Source organism: Peromyscus eremicus, chromosome 3, assembly GCF_949786415.1.
Source record: "Peromyscus eremicus chromosome 3, PerEre_H2_v1, whole genome shotgun sequence".
NCBI lineage: Eukaryota > Metazoa > Chordata > Mammalia > Rodentia > Cricetidae > Peromyscus > Peromyscus eremicus.
The window spans coordinates 103655563-103675228 of record NC_081418.1 but is presented as its reverse complement, the minus strand read 5'-3'; the positions used below and the strand labels follow the sequence as shown (position 1 = coordinate 103675228).

The window sequence follows — 19666 nt, the reverse complement described above, 5'->3', positions numbered from 1 at the left end:
CATTAGCTCGTGCATCCGCTGGGAGCAGTGTCCTTTCTGTGATGTCCCCACCCTGTCCTCACATGTGCAGCTGGCCTGGCTTTTCCAGCATCACTGAGGTTCTCTGCCTTCTAGAGCTCTGCCCAGGAGACTTTGGCAGCCTTGATGGGCCCTGAAGCTGCTGGCTGCTTTGTTTAACTAGCACTGCCCATGCCTGGCCGCTGCCTCTGCCACACCCACTGCTGTCAGTGTCCCTTTTGGGGAGTACAGACTCAGCTGGAACTCAGGGCCTGCAGCGCATGAGAGGCACAGAGGGGGCAGAGCCAGCCACAGCCCCCCCCTTGCCTAGCACACACCGAGTGAAATGTGCCTCCGCCTACCCACCTTGCTCACATTGCTGCCACCGGAACCCGTGCTGATCTCATCAGCTAATGCCCCGTGCTGTCTCCGTTTGTCAGCTTGAATGCTCAGTCCGGCAGGACCATCTGCCTGCTTTAATTGCCCAGATAATTGTGAAGGCTGCTGGCCCTGCCTCCTTCACTGCTGGTCTGACGGGCAGAAAGAACATCTATCAGTCAGGAGCCCTGGACAGATTCGACCCCCAGCTCCCTGCAGGTCCTTGGGCAATCCAGCTCTCTCTGGCCTCAGTTTCCCTTCTGTGTCCTGGTCCTGCCCTCTTAGAAATAAAAGCTCCTCACCACGACCCTCATTTACCCACACAGTGCCCTTGGGCTAACCTTGTTTCTGCGGCCCCCGCATTCCTGTTTTGGCCGAGGTATCGGTGACTCAGAGCAGATGTGGGCAGGTGGGCGGACATGGCGGCACAGAGCCAGCCAGCTCTGATTGCTGCACAACTGGGGCAGCTGGAGTCCCCAAGGGACGACCTTGGACGAGGTCCTTGTCCTTCACAGAATCTGGGGGGTGGGGCTTTACAGAATGGATGTGTTTGAGGCAGGGAGGCAGCTACAGGTCACTTGGGGTTTATAATTTGGGGATGGAGATGAAGGGACCCCAGACTGACTGAGGCTGAGCTGAAGCTGCCTCACAGATTACAGATCCTCCCTTTCCTATCCTAGCCCACATGTGGACCCCATTTTACACATGGGAAGGCCAAAACCATTTCTACTCAAAGACATCCAGCCAGTCTGAGGTGGGGTTGTCTGGGTTGAGTTCAGAGCTCCTGAAAGGCCCCAGAATGCTCTTTACTCTTTGTCACTTGCCTTGACCCCAAGCTCTTTGGGGGGTAGTTAGGTGAGGAAGAATGTGAGCACCCAGCCAGCAGGAAGACCTTAGAGAGGAGGTAAGCTTCCTAGGGGACAGGACAGCAGAGCTGTGTGGAAAGACTTACAGGACAGAGAGTACTAGGAACAGGCGTGTCTGGGAGACTATGGTGCTAAGGCTGGGAGCTGGGTTCTCTTAAAGTGTGCCAGAACAGAGGGAGGGGCAGGAAAGGTTGCCCAGGTTTGAATCCCTCCACTCACAACACTCCTGGTGAGCCACTGCTGAGTGTGGGACCCTCACCTGTCAGGCATCAGGAATAACCCAGAAATCACAGACTCCAGGCCCTGCCTCGGACAATGGTTCCTACAAGTTCCAACCTCTCCAGGGATAGATACTCCTTGACGTAGGTGTGAGAGCTCCCTGGTGGTCCTTTTCACACCCTCACATAGCGGCCACCAGCTGTCATCAGTTACAGAGCTCCCCTTCCATGTTCAAATCCACCAAAAGGAGACAAAACCAAGTAGGGCCATGCCAGCTCAGTGAAGCCCTTGGGGATCACGTGCACATCAAAGTGTGGCTTAGTTCAAGGTCCTTCCAGGCCCCTTCCCTCGCCTGTCAAATGGGACTGTTATCCCGACCTCATGGAGGCAGAGGTAATATCACAGAAGGTGAGGTACAGTCTGGAGTATGGAAGGGCTGGAAGAAGCCAACTGATGTGGCCAGTGGTGCAAGCTTGTGTTTTCATTCTCTTGGAGCTTCAGTTTCCCCCTTGTATGTACTGCTAGGCCCTGGGTATAGAAGATGTCTGTCTGTCGTGGTCCATGCTTTGGCCTGTTTCCTCCTCCCCATTGATGGGGAGTCCTCCAGGAGGAGGTCTCAGAATGGCAGGTGAGTGGCTACCACCTGGTCCAGCCATACACAGGGACTAGTGAAACCACATCCAATGCAGAGCTCTGGCTCTTTCTGCCAGGTCAGAGGCTGCATTGACTCCAGTGAGGAATCAGAGTGCTTCTTACCCAGTGGATATTCCAGCGCAAGACAGGCTGTCCAGGAGGCGGTGAGCTCTCTGTGGAGGTGTCCCTCATGGGATAGAAATTCTAGAATGACAGCAATTCTGAGATCATGCATCTTAATTATTTATGTCTTAGTCACTCAGCCACACTGGTATGGCACTTCCTGCATGTAGAGACTCTGGGCCTGAGGCAGTGAAGGATCTCCCACTGAGAGGAAAGAACAGGGCCAGTGAGGGGAAGGAAGGCTAAAGAAGGCCGTGAGAACTTGCTAGTGCAGTCAGGGATGGCTACTGAGAGGAACAGGTGGAAGCCGGAGTGAGGATGGGAATGAGAACATCTTAGGTAGAGGAATGTATCTTCATAGAGGACCCAAGAAGGAAGCACCTGATTCTGATCCTTAGCCACCTAAGCTGTGCATGCTGGGCCACATCTTTTCTCTCCCTGGGACCCAGTTTCTCCTCTTTTTTTAAAATGGCAGCAGCACTACCCACCTCATGAGGCTCTTGAAAGAATCCATGAGACACTGTACATGTAGTAGGGCATATCCAGTAGGTGCTTAATAAATGCTGGCCCCTGGCCCCTATTTAGGATGTTCGCACTTGGACAGAGAGTGATGACCTGATGGAGGGGTGGGAGGCAGGACCCTGGCTGACCCAGGTGCGTGTGCTTCCCCTACAAGCACCCTGTGCTCAGCCTTTGCTCTCTGCCCCCGACAGCCAGATTTAGAATGCAGATGCCCAGGCACCGCCTCACAAAGCAACTGCTCCTCTCCTTCCCAGCGCACTGAAGTGGCCTCTGTACCCTGTCCTCCCTATGCTACCTACATAGCAACCTTAGTGCCAGGAATGACACTCTTAGTGCCTTTTGCCCCACACCCATCTGCCCAGCACACCTGCCTGCTCCTGACCTCAGACCCAGCCATGCTGGTGAGAGCTTCTCTTACACACTCTGGGCACCTCCTGCACTCCGCTGGCCACCCCCACTGCTGGCAATGCCCTTTCCGCCTCACCTCTGTGGGTTTACATCCTCTCTGGCCCCCTGAGTGTGACCCATCCTGAGAAAGATGCTGACGCTCCAGTGTGTGTTCTGCTTTTAGTACACAGTAGATCCTTGGTGAGCTGTAGCTGGGCCTCAGACCTAGATCTCGCCACTCCTGGCCTAATATTTTTTCATGTTGACATGATTCAAGTTTTGATTTTTTTTTGGGGGGGGGGGTTTGGAAGGGTAGTGAAAGGGAAGGGAGGGAGAGAGGTTAATGGTCCCACGTTTGTCTACAGGGACAAAATGGTCCCAAAGGACAGGAGAATGTGGGGTGGTGCATTGACTAAGGTCAGCTGAAGCCATCTCCTGCTCCCCAGGGACTCTGTCCACTTAGTTATTTTCTAGGACCCTAAGCTGACCTCTCTCTCTCTCTCCATACTCTTCTATGGCTGCTCAGTGTCCCCAGAGGAATGTTCTTAACATGCCACTGGTGAGAAGGCTATTCATTTCTTATACCCCAGGTTCCAAGGGCACAAGGTCCCTGCATTCAGAACACATGTGCTCTGGTCTGTACAGGGAGCTGCAAGCTGGCAGGCTCTGTGGCCTTGTCAGGTCCCTTCAGGGCAGGCAGGGCCTCACCCTGCGTCCTCATTCCGGGAGACTCCCAGGGCCAGGTTTGAGGAGGATGTAGATACCGTATCTCCAGGGTCTGACCAGATGCTGGAACACTGGATGACAGATTATTCCTGTAAACACTGCCTCCATTTACCCCTTCTGCCACACTCCAGCCAGGCTGCCACTTTCCTCCCATCCCCCACAGTCATGACATGTGTTGCTCAGGAGAGTCAAGCAGGAACTTGTGTTCCCATCTTCCAGTGTGATGGGCCGGTGGTCTCTCTGCCCTGTCTTCCTCTTTCTTCCTACTTTGCAACACCCCTGCCCTTCCCACACCCAGTCCCTTCCTTCTCTCCATCGGAGACCAGATCTTGCTGTCTAGCCCAGGCTGCCCTTGAACTCATGGCAATCCCTCTCCAGCCTTCTAAGTGCTGGGATTCTAAATGTATACACTCCCTACATCTGGTCCCAACTCCCACTTTCTAACCTCTCCTGCTTGGCAGGTTTCCAAATAAATGCTACTGGCCTTTGTGATAAAAAGCTTTAATGTGCCTGAAGAGGAGAATGAGGCACAGAGCAGGAAGGGGCCTGGGATCCAAGTCTCCAGCCTCCGAGGCAACTGACTCATTTTCCCCTCTGGTCGCTTCCCCCCCCCCCCAATCCCCAAGCCATCCAGTCCCTTGTACCCTATGTGGCTGTCACTGAAAAACAGGTGGACCTTCTTATGGCTCCCTTCAAACACAGTCCAGCTCTCCTCCCGGGACCCTTTGGATCTGCATCCTTGAGGTCCTCACTCCTGTCTGCCCCCAGCCACCATAAGCACGGTCCCCCTGCCTGCCCAGAACCTTCCTCCTTGCCTCTTCTCATCTGTGTCTCAGCCTAAAGATCACCTCCTCGAAGGGGCTCTTCCTGACCACTTTCCCTGAGTCCTTCACTCAGCATCATTCCCATGTCCAACACAACCTCGAATGTGTATTTTCTTGATTCCTCTCTCTGGTCTCTCTTAGCTGGGGAGCTCTGGAAGTATGAGGTCTGTATGCTTCACTCATTACAGAAACAGCAGATCCAGCTTAGTTTCTGATAGGTACTCAATGCTTGGTAAATGTCCTCTGATGGACGTACTAGGTGCTTAGTAAATGTCCTCTGCGTGAAGTACTAAGTGTTTAGCAAACGTTATGAATCAGATATGAGGTGCTTAGTAACCGTTATGAGTGAGGTCCAAGGTCCTTAGTGAAGTCCTCAATGGAAGAGGAAACCACAGTGGGGTAGGATTATGGATGTACAAACCTACACCAACCACCTTTCTGTGCCCTACACCCTGAACTTCTCAACAAAACACTACAGGAGCACACCCTTCATCACCCATGTTTTAGAGGAGGGCTCTGAGGTTTAGAGAAGCCCCTACTTGGTTGGACCCTCTTGTTCTCTCCCTCCAGGAGGGCCGTAATTGCTGACATCGAGGGAGGCATGGAGCCTATGGGAGGGGGATCCTGTGGAAGTTGCCTCTACCATGGCCAGGCTCTGGCTTATGGCACTCTGACCCACCCCGATCTCCAGAAACCCCTTAGGTGCAGCAGGAGTGCCAGCCCTCTGAACATGAGACCCTTCTGTCCACAGCACTACCCAGGATGTAGGCTGATGGGAACACTTCTGTGTGCTTCCAGGCACTCTGGGCAGGTTAGCGCCGCCGACAGATGGCCTGGCTTCCAGCCTTGGCTCACCCCTTAGTCCTGGGGAAGGAAAGATGTGGGATTCACTGTGACCTTGGTTTGCCATCCCCACATGGGGCTTCCACAGCAGGTGCTGGATGGAGTAGGTCATGGGTGACTCCCATTCGGCCTAGGTCAGCTGTGGAGTATCTTCTGGAACTTACCTCTTCCTTGTCCTTCTACTCTGGCTGTTGTGTTTTGCTTTTTGCCCTCCTGAGACCCTAAGCCAGTGACCTCTTCATGTTCTGCTGTCCATAGCACAGCAGCAGGTGGGTCTCAGTACTGTACTTAAGGGACTGTGGAGATTGGGAGGGTGCAGACACCTTGAATAGCTGTAACATAGCCGGAGAGTATCTAAGGAAGCCTGACTCAATTCTCTTCCCCTGTGACAGACGAAATGGCAGGCTGGCCTCTGCTTCCCCCAGAGTCCCCACTTTCTAGAAGTGTTTAACGGAGTGATGCAGAGGCCCCAGGCCAGGGACTGCTGCCCCCGCTTGGGGAGGGAGGAGGAGGAAGCCATTCAAGCCCACAGTAATAAAGGGTTTATCTCACTGTCCTCCATTGCCATCTCAGCCTTCCTCCCTGCCAGACTTAATTTCCGCCTGTCACTTGAGAGGCCTGGGTGGGTTTGGGGACACAGCTTGCTCGTGTCACAGTGCATTCAGCCTTGGACTGTGAGAGGAAGGGCTAAGGGCCAGGCATAGCTCAGTGATGAGGGAGCCTTCGAGGCCCCTCTGGGTCTCGGGTCCCCATTGTAGGTGGGTTATCTGCTGGCTACTGTGGTCACAGCCCCCGGGTCTCTGGGGACCCTGGGAGTCCATCAGCATGAGGGCCCCAGGGAGCATCCCACCTGTGGGGACAGGGGACCCATGAGGAGGGAGGGTCTGGGGCCAGCCCCACAGGGAGAGCTGGCCACAGCAGAACTGTCATAGTCTGAAAAGCTCTTCCAGGGTCCCACCCTCCCCCTTGCAGGGGTGACATCTGGGGCCCCTCACAGCTCCCGGGTAATGAAGCTTGACCATCCTGAGGCAGAGCAGCTAGTCCGTGTCTAAGTCTTGCTGTGAGGTGCTTGGCAGGTGGGTGATGGATGGATGCTTTCTCCGGCCATTAGAGCAGGTGTCTCTGTTGTCAGCATTGGAATGAAACACCTGAGCCAGGGGTTTGTGCAAAGGAAGGAGCCTGCTTTGGCCTCACTGTGCTGGACCCCAGAGTCCAAGGTAGGTCAGCAGCTAGTGGGGTAACAGTGCAGTCTCAAGAGTGGAGAAGGCATAATCCAGTCCCAGGCTTCTGTCCCAGGGCCCATACACTGCTGGCTACCGTGGTCATGGCCCCTGGGTCCCTGGGGACCCTGTGAGTCCATCAGCATGAGGACACCAGGGAGCATCCCAACTGCAGGGCCAGGGTGCCTGTGAGGGGCCCTGTTCCCGTCTCCTCATGCCCGGTAGTATGACTTTGGGATATATGCTTATGCTACCATTCTACAGCTTGGGAAGCTGAGACCAGAGAGGCTGAATGAGCAAACCATCCTGATAATCACACACAGCCTCTGGGTTTGGAGACACAGAGTCTTCTGCCAGTCCAGTGGTCCAGCCACCCTCCAGGCTACCCACAGATATCTGAGCACAGATAAGTCAGATGCTATCTCTGGGAACTGCAGGAGGCCTGGCTCCCAGCTACTGCGTATACCCTCCAATCTGTCTCCCTCTCCTCTGCCTCCCTGAGGCTGGCAGCACTGGGCTAGAGGGGTGGTCGTTGGAGCAGGTCCTAGAAGCAGCTTGGCTTGCACTTGGCTCCCAGGTGGAACTTCTCAGCAGCATTCCAAGATGCCTGAGTTCCTGGCAAGGATTCCTCACCCTCTTTCCCTCCAACCATCTGTGGCAGCCCCATTGCCTGCAGGAGGAAAGCAAACTTAGACTTCAGAAGCATTTGTTAACAGATAGGTTTGGCCTGAGAGGCCACACTTCTAGCAAGTCCCCAGTGGTGGTGTGAACGACATCCCTCAGACCTTACTTTGGAGGAATGAGACCTCACAGAGCTCATCTGGCTCCATCTGCTGTTTCTCCCTCATCTTTCAGGAAGACATTGCTCACAGGTTCACATGGTACCTGCTTTCTCATTTCTACTTATCCTTCAAAATCAGGTTCAAAAACCTCTTCCTGGTTGCTTCAGATAGCTACATGCTCATCATCTGCACGTCCAGACCTCTTTACTAGCCCCTGAAATCCTGAGTGGTCCCAGGCCTCAGACTCCCGGGGTGGTGGAGACTCAGCTCCGCCCAGATCAGCTGCGTGACCTCAAGAAAGTTGCTTATCCTTTCTGTGTCAGAGTTCACATCTAGACCCCCTTTTTTTCCAAGGTGGACCAACAGTCACTTCCTCACATATGCATGGATAAAAGGAAATAAAAAAATGTGTGGTGGGGTGATGGGGGCAGGGCAGAGGCAGAACCTGTTTCCCTTCCTGTCTGGTTTTGTCTCCAGTCCCCAGTGCCCAGCACAACAGGCTCTCCTGTTAATCCATGGGGTGACCTTTCCAAGGGCTTCTCAGCCACAAAAGTAAATTCCAAAGGAGCAGTGAAGAGCTGAAGAGCTCCAGCTGAGATTCCCACTGCCAATCAGAATCGCTCTTTAAACGCATCTGTCAAGAGAACAAATGTTTTCTTAAAGAAAGAGCAGACGTCACGCCAGACGCCTGTGTATCTTTTGCCATTCTGTCCTCGAGGGGCCACAGGGTGGGGGGGCTCTGCTAGAGGACCTCTGGTGACTTCCTTCCCACTGGTGTGGAGTTGGGATGCCCAAGTAGCCCTCTTGTGCCCTGGTGAAGGCCCATGTCTTCATGGCCAGTCTCTCCTAGCCATTTCCAGGCAGGGGACCACATGGAGCCTGTGCGCTCTCTCAGCTTGGTATGGCTCACCCAGATGGGATTGAGGCCCATCTTTTTCCAGACTCACTAACTCCCCCATGGCTGCACAATGCTCCTAGACCTTTGGTCTTGGCCTCAGTGCTGGCCCAGAGAACTTGCCTGGTGTCTGGACCCTCTATTCCCCTCCGTACTCAAGGTTACCTGATGAGGAAGGCCTCCTAGGGAGTGAGAGCAGGGCAGAGACTTGAGCTTGTAGACAGATAGAGAACACGGATTCATCTGAAGGTGACACAGGAGCTGGCCTGGGGTAGCCTGTGAGCGTAATATGACTTCCGTAGTGACCAGGCAGCCAGGATTTCCCTGGGAGTGAGGACCCTGTATCGAAATCTCTGCTGCATTCGCCTGGATGCACTGTGCAAGTGCACAGGTTGTGGATAGCCCCTGTTTGGTGCCTTGTGCCACTGATACTCTGCCCTTCTCAGTACCCATGTGTAGCCCTGGGAAAGTGGGATGGGGCGGGAACAATGAGTGGGTACCGCTGTCCCATCTGGAGGGGTCCTGGGGCCACATTAGGATCTTCCTGGTTGGTCCTGTGCCCCGAGTGAAGGAGGCCTATCAGTGCTCAGGATTGGGGCCCAGCTGGGCTAGGCAAGGGGCAGCCTGCCAGCTGTGACTGCAGCCCATGACCAGCTGCCTCTGCCCATCAAGCTTAGAGGTGGAAGATCCTTGGCCTGGCACATTCAGACTTCATGTAATGCTTGTGAACACTGTGTATGGTAGGCTGTTATGTTCATGGTCCCTAAGCCCCACCTTCCAGAGAGAAAAGTGAGGTAGAGAGAAGAAGGGCATCAGTGCCAGGGTCCTGGGAGGACTGTGAACACCTGCAGAGGTGCCCAGGGGGAATGCCATGGCTGTACTTTGTGACTTATGACTAGATGCCCATGCTGGTCCTGCTGAAATCTGTTCCTTACAAGAATAAAGTTTAGAAAGTCCTGTCCTTCTTTCCATATGTAAAAACTGAGACCCAGGAAAGGACAGTCATTGGCCAAAGCCCTGGGGGACTTTAGGAACAGAAGCCTGTGTCCAGGACCCTGTGGGAGGACCCAGGGTCACGCTCTTCTAAGAGCCCGGGTGCTGCCATATGTTCCGGGTCTGAAGGGGTCTCAGATACTCATCTTGGAGCTACAGTGGTAGAAGCCTTGTCCCCTTTAAGTAGAGAGAGGGCTGCAGTGCGTGGACTATGCCCAGCCAGTGGGAGGGAGCTCCTGGGCCCCTCCTCGGGAGGGTGAGGGAGGGACCTGGTGTGTGGCTGGGAGCTGTGGGCAGTGCAGAGACCGCAGACATGCTGTGTGGGCTCAGCCGGGACAGCCCTGCGGAGGCAGGTAGGTGGGGCATGCAGACACCACACCAGCTGGGTACTACAGAGGGCAGCCTGGATGGTAGGAATAGGGCTGCCACTTTAGGGGATAGGGACTTGGGAAGTTGAGTGGGAAAGAGGGCATGGGATCCTTAGCCAGACAGGTGCTGAGGGTTGTCTGCTCTGGAGCTGGCCTGTCATGGGAGGGCTGTCTCCCAGGGCTGTCCCTGGGGCACAGGTTACAGGGTGTTCAGCCAGAGACCTGGAGAGGCCACCCCTCCTGCCTCAGGGGGGTAAGAGTAGTGCTGCCAATTGTTGGGAGCATGGGGCTGTCCACTGGGACTGAGCCTTCCCTGAGGCCAGGGTAGGTCAGGGTTTCTGCGAGCAGATGAGGGGCAGGGACCAGCTGTCACATTCCTTGGTGGTGGCTGTAGTGTCTGGGGAGGAGCAGGGGGTGAGTACAGTGATCCCTGTCTCTGTCCATCTGTCTGTTTCCTAACTTCAGCCTGTTGAGCCAGCCTGACACCACCACTCCCCCAATAGTGTGGGTCACCCTGCTCTCTGTGCCTTAGGGTCACCACCCTCCAATGCTCCCAATTCCTTCCACAGGCTACACACCCCTCCACAGCTTCCAGGGTCTGTGCCACTGAGCACCGCAGGTCTCTTTCTAGGGACATCTCAGTCATAACAGTCGGGGTTGGGGATGGTACAACTTCTGCGCTTGGCTTAAGCCCAAGCCTGCCGCGATTTCACCCCACTCCCTTCATGGCTTTCAGGCTTCCACCCCTGGCACAGCCGGTGTCCTGATCTTCTGGCCTCTGGGCCTCCTCCACCTCTAGTGGGGCCTGTGTTCTGGTGTTCTCCTGACCTGCCTCAAGCCCTGAGTTCCCGGGAGGCAGCAGCTAGGCCCGAAGTCTGATTATAGCCCTCGAACTCTCGGGGCCTCTCTTGGGCTCTCTAGTTTCGACTCTGATGCTTCCCTGACTCCCCTCAGCCCCTGAGAATCTCCTCTGTAGGTCATAGGACCTCACAGTCACACCTGCATCAGGACGAGCTGACTTCTGGGAGCAGCAGAATCTAGGTGTTCTGTATTTCCTTATCCCCTCCCTGCTCCTCTGTAGGTAAGGTCTGTTCCCTGTTCCTTCTTGACCATCAAGCTTCATGTCAGAGAGCCTGTTTTCAATAGTTCCCTAAAAGTCTCAGGGCCCAACATAGGTCCCACGCCCATTGCTAAACCAACCACGGGGCCTCTCACTGCCCAGGCCTGGTTGTAGGGCCTCTCCTAAGCTGGGGACGGCAGCCAACAGGTGGTCTCTGCAGAGATGGGGTGGGGTGGGGGCTGAGGCCTCTGTGAGAGTGGAATTGGCATTGGGGTTGGTGAAGCAGGCAACCTGGCTCTCTCTGGCCTGGATGGACTCTACCCTAGTGGATCTTTCCTCAGGCTCCATCCTGGGATTGTCCAGGCTTTCTCTGGGAGCCTCTAGGGCCTCTATGGGATGGAAGATGTGGCATATACAGTAGGCCTGATTCAGACTGAAATGGCTGAGAGCCCCACCCACTGCCCATCCCAGCATATACACACTGCCTGAAGGATGGGCATGTCCTCTGACTCCTGACCACAAAGATGTCTTTGTCACCAGGGGCTGCCAGGCTTTAGTGAATACTGGCCACCCAGTAGGCTCGGGACAATTGAGGCAGAGTGTATTCGCAATGAATGATCCCTGTTAGCACCCTCCTCCCCAGGGGCTTCATCGAAGCCACTTCTAGGCCTGGGCTGTGGCCATGGGGGAACCTTAGAGGCCACCCACTTGGGGATCAGCCAGGAGCCTGGAGCCAGGGAGAGGTGGGCTCCACCCAGGCTCAACCCCTTCCTATTCCTGGCCTCCGCCCACTTATTATGCTTCTTTGATGGCCGTTTCCCTCATCCACAAATGGGGAGTACGTTGAAAAGCTAGGTGCTTACAGAATGCTAGACAGCCCTGCCCCCACCCCCACTCCCGCTTGAAGCATAGTGAGGTCTTTCTGATGATGTTCAGTGCTAAGAAAAAAATGGGGAGGGTTGGTAGGGATTTCAGGAAGTGTTGGGATGAATATGTACTACAGACTCATGGCATGGCCTCCCTGACCAGGGGATATTTCATCAGGTTACTGCAGGAGGTAAGAGAAGGGGTTTGTGGGTGTCCGGGAAGTCTTCCAAGCACAGGAAGGCACGACTCTAGTCATGGCTGCAAGGAGCCTTGCCCTACCTAGCCAGCGTTTCCTGCATCCTCACTTGGGGTCTTTGGTGCTCTTGCTAGGGAAGGGAATAGAGACAGGAGTGGAAGATGTCTCCCCCTTGTGTCAGGATCACCTGGTTCCAGGATGTGCCTTCAGTCTCCCCATCACAGGGACCCCAGTGAGACTGCCTGCCCCCTTGTTTCTCCGTGAAGAGCAGCTTGTGTGGATGCTTGGCAGCGGGCTGGCCAAGGAAGAGCCCAACCGGGTTGCCAATCCTTGTTCCCTCTGGCTACTTTGGCACTGCACAATGAGGCTTCCTGTTTGATGTGTGGCTGCTGGGCTCATACCATTGAAAATATACCATGGCTGTCTTATCTGTCGTCCCATGCCTCTGCCTGTGGAAAGCTGGCTTCCTGGAGGCCAATTGGCTGTGAAGACCAAAGCCCACATCTCAGCCCTGTGCTCATCCAGCCCTGCCCGGATAATGGTGTCACTGTGGACCAATGTCTCTTTGAACAGAGAGGTCCAGGGGCTGCTGAGGTGTTATCATGTTCAGAGGGAGGGGCCATGTGGCCTGAGCTTGAATGCCCCTAGGAGCTGAGTGTCCTTATTGTGGTTCCCTTAACTTCTGTGTGCCTCGGTTTCTTCATCTATCACATGATAGTGACAGTGGTGTTTTGGACTCGGGCTTATCGTGAGGACTGAGTGGTAATGACTTTGAAGTTCTTAGAACTAAGCCTGGGGCAAAGCTTGTTCCATCTTTTGCATGAGGCAATAGTCACCCTCTCCGTGCCTCAGTTTCTCCCCCTTGTGTATCAGTATGCCAAGCTGGCCTGACTCCAAAGTTCACCCTTCCTTCTGCATATCAACAATGCCTTTCATGTTCTGGTGGTCAAATCAAGGTTTGCCAGGGATGTGATGCCAAGCAGCCTCTCTCCAGGAATTGTGAAAGTGGGGTACTAAGGGTTGGGAGTGGGGACTTTGATCCAGCTGTCATGGGAACGCGTGGATCCCACTAAGGGGTCTTCATCTTCAGCTTGCTCAGCTGCCTCTGATGCAGATGCCAGGCCTCAGCTAAGTTTACAGCATCCCCTGGCCCCATGCCCCCTTTCTGGCACTCCACTTGGGCGGCACCCTGGCATAGCAGCCTGGCAAGGGACGGGCTTCCTTTTCCCTTTATGAGAGCTCAGTAGCTCCCTGGGGCTGCAGAGGGAGGGAGATGTAAGGCAGATCAGCAAGATTTGCCTGAGAACACATAAAGGGAAAAGGACTGCCCCCACCTCCGCCTGCCTAGTTACAGCAGCCAGGACCAGGTGTCCAGTCCTGTGCCCTGGCTCCCCATGGGCCCCGGAAGTGAATTTCCCTCTGAAGCAATTTCTACAGCCCCGATTGACTGAAGTAGTGCTCATAATTGGCCATTGCTGGAAGGAGGAGACTAGGAAAATGCAGATAAAAATATCCCTGTTTTTTTTATGCATGTTTCCAGCTGAAATTGGTGGGAAAGATGTTTTTTGAAAAGCCTTCATCTCTAAGCATGTAATTACTAGGTCCAAGAACCCCCCTCCAAAAAAAAAAAATACAAGAGAACAGGAGAATGTGAACATATTCCCTGAGGGAGCATGCTGGGGGCCAAACCCCATGGAGGCATCTATAAATAAAGTGGTCCCCTAATTTCTCACCATTCTCAGTGAGGGAGACACCTCCCCCACCACAGAGAATAGAGGCTTAGGCATGTAGCCAGTTGGCAGTTCTGACCCTGCTTTGGTTCTTGGTTTGAATTCTGCCTCAATCTTTCCCATCCCAAGGTTGTACTGGGTTGGGGGGAGGCATGACGTTCCCCCTGAAAATACATCGGTAGGTATCATCCATTCCTTACGGGTTACTCTGAGTGTGACTGGGGGGGGGTGTCTTAGATTCAAAAGCCTGCCTCTCCCTGTCTCTCTGTCTCTGTCTCTGTCTGTGTGTGTGTGTGTGTGTGTGTGTGTGTGTGTGTGTGTGTGTGAGAGAGAGAGAGAGAGAGAGAGAGAGAGAGAGAGAGAGAGAGAGAGAGAGAGAGAGTGCGCGCGCGCACATGTGGGCATGTACACATGCCTGGCTTTTTATGTGGGTTCTGGGAGACCCGAACTCAGGTTCTCATGCTTGTGTGGTAAGCACTATATCCATTGAACCGTCTCCCCAGTCCGTTTACTGACTCCATGCACAATGCCATTGACCTGCTTGTAACCTCATCCCATCAAAACCTGGAACTGCACAGCTGGCAGCCGGAGCCCAAGGCTAGCAGGGTTTGTATGAAGGATGAAGTTGAGACTACTCAGTGTTAGAACTAGAGGACCCATGTGACTTAGCTGCCCCATGGAAGTTACCATGGCCAAGTTCAGCACTGGACAAGATCTGGATATTGGGATGAAGAAAGCAGGGAGAGTCATCTTTAAAGATGGGTTGTAAAGACACCACAGGGACCCTCTAGGAACGGGGTCCCCTCCTTCAGCAGCTAGCTTGCCCAACCCATGCTGCTGAGAGCAGCATTTGGGGATGCTTGACCTTCAGTTCCCTGGTCCTTCTATTTTATCTTCAGGGTTCAAATCTCCACCTTCAACCCATAGGTATTCAGGGATGTGTTACAAAGGAGTCACTGCTCTGGTTTGGATAAACTTGGTCCTCAGCTTCCTTGAAATACAGGCCCTCATACCCTTCCCCACAGACACATAAACCTTGAATCTTATCTCTCATCTCCCCAGCACAGTCCAAGAGGGAGAGAGCCTATAAGGCAGGATCTGATTTGCCCGGGATAAGACACATTTCAATTTCAGAATCGTCCTGGTGAAATACTAGAGACATCTGCGCCACATTGCTGATGGAACGCAGCCTTTCTAATTTTATTAGCTCAGAAACGTCTTGTTGGAGATAATGAAGGACGTACGAGGGAGCAGTAACGGGAGGCATTATACTAAATGGTGTGTTGCCTGCATCAGCAATGGCTGTGAACATGGGTCTGAGAAGGAGGATGAACACAGAGCTGCTGGGGACCCCACTCCAGGAGCCCTAAAAATACTGCTCACTTTAACTGCTGTTTAACTGGTTATTTACCAGTTTGGGGGAAAGCAAAGGGAGCCCGGCCACTCAGCCGAGTAAATGGGGAACCCCGACAGTTTCTCGTGGGTTAGACTACAGACAATGAAGGTTTCCATAGGCCTCGGTCGAGCTGTGGCCCTGACCCTGGCCAAGCCTTTCCCCTATGTAGGCTGAGCATGTCCCTGGTCATAGAACAGTGGTCCTCGGTGGAGGCTGATGTGGCTCCCTCAGGGAACACTTGGTAATTCCTGGAATCAGTTTTGACTGCCTCAGGATCTATTGATATCTGGAAATGGAGACCAGGGGTGTTGTGAACCTTCTTAAAATAAAAAGACCCTCTTCCAAACAAGAAAAAAAAGGCAGTAGAGTTGAGGTTGAAAAACTCACTGAGGGGGGCTGGAGAGATGGCTCAGCGGTTAAGAGCACTGGCTGTTCTTCCAGAGGTCCTGAGTTCAATTCCTAGCAACCACATGGTGGCTCACAACCATCTCATAATGAGATCTGGCGCCCTCTTCTGGCCTGCATGCATGCAGGCAAAACACTGTATACATAATAAATAAATAAATCTTTAAAAAAGAAAAGAAAAAAGACTCACTGAGCCCTGGATAGTCCAAGCTGTCTTGCCTTAGGCTGATTAGCCCAGGCTGACCCCTAATATAGCTAGACCTAGCTGGGATGAGGTAAGTGGCCTTTGCCACCTGCAGGGGTACTGTGACTTCTGTCTGACACCAGCCCCAAGGCTTGGAGAGAAGATACCTCCCTCCAGCTGTCCAATGACTGGCACAATCCACTTAGAAGGATGGACCTTTCTGCTCAGAGCTGGACTTGTTTAAGGGAGACACAGGGGGCATGCGCAGGGCCGAGTGAGGTCTGAGGGAGGAGTGGGAAGCTGCAGATACACCTGGTGCCTGGGAAGGATGACCCCTCCTCAGCTAGCACAGGGAGCTTTGCCAGCTTAATGGCTGTCAGTCAGGTGCTGAGAAGAAGGAGGCTTGGCGGAGCGTGGTATACAGCCTGGTCAAGAGGTCCTGAGCCATGGGGTGGGGGTGGGGGCACAAAGTCTACCTTGGAACTGCCAGTCTGAGCCTCAGTTTCCTTATCTGTCGGGGGACATGAAGGTCTCACCTCCCTCCCCTGGTGCAGCTGTGAGAACAGCAAAGTCCAGAGAAGGGACTGTGTACAACAAGGGTCCTGTAGGAGGGAGAGGCAGTGGCTTCACCACAGGGCACGTGATCTGGAAACCCTGCAACTTCAGACCTTGGAAACACAGATGTGGGTGAGCCTGGGAAGGGGTGGAGGCCATCAGTTAGCAGACAGGGAAAGGCACAGCTCTCCCAGGCCAGTGCAGGCCACTAGAGTTTCTGGGTGACTCAGGTGCTGCTGGGCTGGGGTTGTCCCCGGGTGTTCAAGGGGAGATGCTTCCAAGGCCTTCGAATAACAAAAGCCACAAAGCTTAGATCACATTCCTAAAATAACGTTATTTTTGTATGTCACCTGTGTGCATTCCAAGGACGGTCAGCTTTCTGTACTGCCTGTCCCTCTGCTATGGGCCAACCAACCACACATAAAAATTATCAGGAGATATTTGTACTGGGCTGTACTGAACATACGCAAATCTTTTTTCCCCTATCATCTTAAATATTGTGTTACCCAGAATTCTGGGTCAGAAGGTAGTAACTGTGTAAATAACATACTGTTTTATGAATGGACTGGAGAATCTGCAGACCTGGGGTTTTTTCAGGGGTTGGGAGACCTGGTCCCAGTGGATACTGAGGGATAACTAAGCTACCTCATCTCTAGTTTTCTTAAAATGCCCAGCAGAATGTCTGTGTTGGTCATAGCTGCTGTCCTGCATTGCTTAGGGATTCGTGGAAGAAGAAAAAAAGCCTGGGCATGTTCAGTATAGGAGCATTTTTTTTTCTGAACATTTTTTTTCATAGTTGAATCTGCAGGTGTGGAGACAGAGGGCTGACTGTATTTTCTTCATATTTGAAATATTGGGATAGGATGTTTCTTGGTTTTGTTTTGGTGAGGGCCTCATAGCATAGGCTGGCCTTGAAGTCACTATATAGTTGAGGATGACCTTGAGCTCCTAACATCACTCTACTTCTGGAGTGCTGGGGTTACAATGTGTTCCACCACACTGTGCTCTAATAACTCTTTTTTAAAAAAATCCCCCAAAGACAAATATCTGTGCAGATGAGACACATCCCAGGAAGATAAGGAGACAGGAAATGAGAGAGGAGTGGCAAGGATCTGGGAAGAGAGTGGCAGGCCCCAGTCCATCTGCTAAGTATTTTGAGAGAGAGAGAGAGAGAGAGAGAGAGAGAGAGAGAGAGAGAGAGAGAGAGAGGGAGAGGCAGGCTGATGATGCAATGCGAGAGATTTTTCTTCCAGTAAAGCTGAGGTTGGTGGACTTACAAATAAGTGGGGTTTATAATCTGTAAAAAAATTAACATGCACACGTGTATGTGCACAAGCGCGCACACACACAGAAGCACTAGCCAGGTCTGCTCACAAAAACTGTGTTAAGTGCCTGCCCCACCAGGTATGCGTCCAGATCCTGGGGCAGGGCCAGCAGGTCTGGGTTCTAAGCTAGGTCATAACCCCTCCCCCAGCTGTGTGATCCTGAACGTGAGTTCTCCCTCTCTGAGCCTTAGCTCCCTTTCCGGATAGTTGGGTAACATTACCCACGATAACAATATGGACTGTGACATGGGCATGTCAGATGCTCAGGCGTGGATTGGCTGAGAAGCTCCCTATGTGGGGATCCTTACCCAAGCATTCTTAACCCCGAAGACAGCCCCAGGACACCTTGACCGGATACCAGGTATCACTGGTGAATGGCATGAAGTAGACGAGCTAGCTCCTCAAGTGGAAGGAAGTGGGGCCTGGGCCAGCTTCTGATTCCAATTTCTCTCTTCCTCCCACAGACGATGGGCCTTACTCAAAAGGGGGGAAGGACGCAGCGGGGGCTGACGGGGCCCTGGTGTGCCGCCGCCAGAGCATTCCAGGTACAGTGGATCCCACTTTGCCCTGAGCTCTGCCCTGAGAATTCCATCGACTCATGAAGTGTAGGCACTGCCACTAACTGGCTCTGTGGCCTCAGTGTGGTCACTCACCCTCTCTGATCCTCCCTGGTGGAGGGTGATGTCACCCGGAGGAAAGTGGCTGAGTGACAACCTTCTAGCCTCCCCAGTCTTGGTCCCAGAGTGGGTACTGCCTGCTCATCCTCCTGTCTGTCTACAGAGGAGTTCCGGGGCATCACCATGGTGGAGCTGATCAAGCGTGAGGGCAGCACTCTGGGCCTGACTATCTCGGGAGGGACCGACAAGGACGGGAAGCCCAGAGTCTCCAATCTGAGACCTGGGGGCCTGGCGGCCAGGTGAGAGGTGTGGGGCAGTACACAGGGCATGGGGACACAGATACGTGAAGAAGCTTGATGTCCACCACAGGGAAGCCTCTAAAAGGCTGATTCAAGTCCCAGCCTCTTTCCTTCTCTTCCCCTGTGGCCGCAGTACCCCAGGCAGGCAAGGCCAAGTACCCTTCCATGCCATTCCCTCTGACCCCCCAAAGCATGCTCCTGGCAGACTCCCATTCATCCCTCCGTATGCAACACAGAAGTCACTACTTCCAGGAAGCCCTCCAGGCTTCCAACTAAGGTAGTGCCCTGTACACACAGTCCTGGATGTTCCCTTAGACAGCAAGGGTTGGGAGTTGGCCCAAGTGTCCCAATGAACCAATCAGAAGGGCTTCAAAGGACCATGGGAAGAAATTGAGAGAAGAGCAGTCGATGGGACACTATGGCTGTTCCTTGGACTTATGCAGAATGGTCACAGATGTCAGCATGGTGCTGTACCAGGCCAACACAGTGGGACAGTCTGGGAAGTTCTGGGTGTCACACCTGGCCTTGGTTAAATAGGTGCTATCCCACCCCCTTGCTGGGTGGCCTTGGACAAAGGAAGGACCACTCTGAGTCTCAGCTCTCTGAGGATCCCAGGGGAGGGTGGTGTGAAAGTTGGTACCCAGAGGCTAGCACTGGTCCCAACGTGGACTCTGGCTTTCTTGCTTTAGGAGTGATCTACTGAATGTGGGTGACTACATCCGCTCAGTGAACGGGATCCATCTGACTCGGCTCCGACATGACGAGATCATCACACTGCTGAAGAATGTGGGCGAGCGCGTGGTGCTGGAGGTGGAGTATGAGCTGCCCCCGCCCGGTGGGTGCCCTTGGACGGGGAACTCTGTCCACTGCCTCGGGCATGGGGGGACACAGCTGCCTCCCTGCCCAGGCCTAGGGGGGTTGGGGATCACCTAGACAGGGTGGGTGATGTCTGGAGACTGGCCACACATGCTAGGGCATGCATACAGTATGTCGTCACCAGGTGGTGGTGGGACCCTGCTCATAACTTGTCATTTTGCAGAGCTGGATAGAAAGGAAGGTCTGGGGATATGGACTGCATAACCTGCTCCCTGCCCCATTGCTCCTGACCCCAATGCCCCGCACTGAGCACAGTGGCCTAGGACTTCTCCCAGCTCTGAATTTCCAAAGTTGGTCTGAAGTGTTCACTCGAGTGACTGGAAGCAAGCCTGGCCTGGCCCCCATTCTCACTACATCCTGTGCTCTGCTGTGACCTTCAT

General features: G+C 53.6%; 1 protein-coding gene across 1 annotated transcript in view; it reads left to right on the top strand.

Annotated features, from left to right (window-relative positions):
* Window positions 1-9721: 9721 nt before the first annotated feature.
* Window positions 9722-19666, top strand: part of Grip2 (glutamate receptor interacting protein 2) — a 33892-nt gene continuing 23947 nt past the window's right edge. Inside the window, exons 1-4 of the mRNA XM_059258221.1 lie at window positions 9722-9761; window positions 17959-18039; window positions 18275-18410; window positions 19100-19245. Of these exons, the coding sequence (XP_059114204.1) occupies window positions 9722-9761; window positions 17959-18039; window positions 18275-18410; window positions 19100-19245 (403 nt within the window). The remainder of the gene's footprint in view (window positions 9762-17958; window positions 18040-18274; window positions 18411-19099; window positions 19246-19666) is intronic.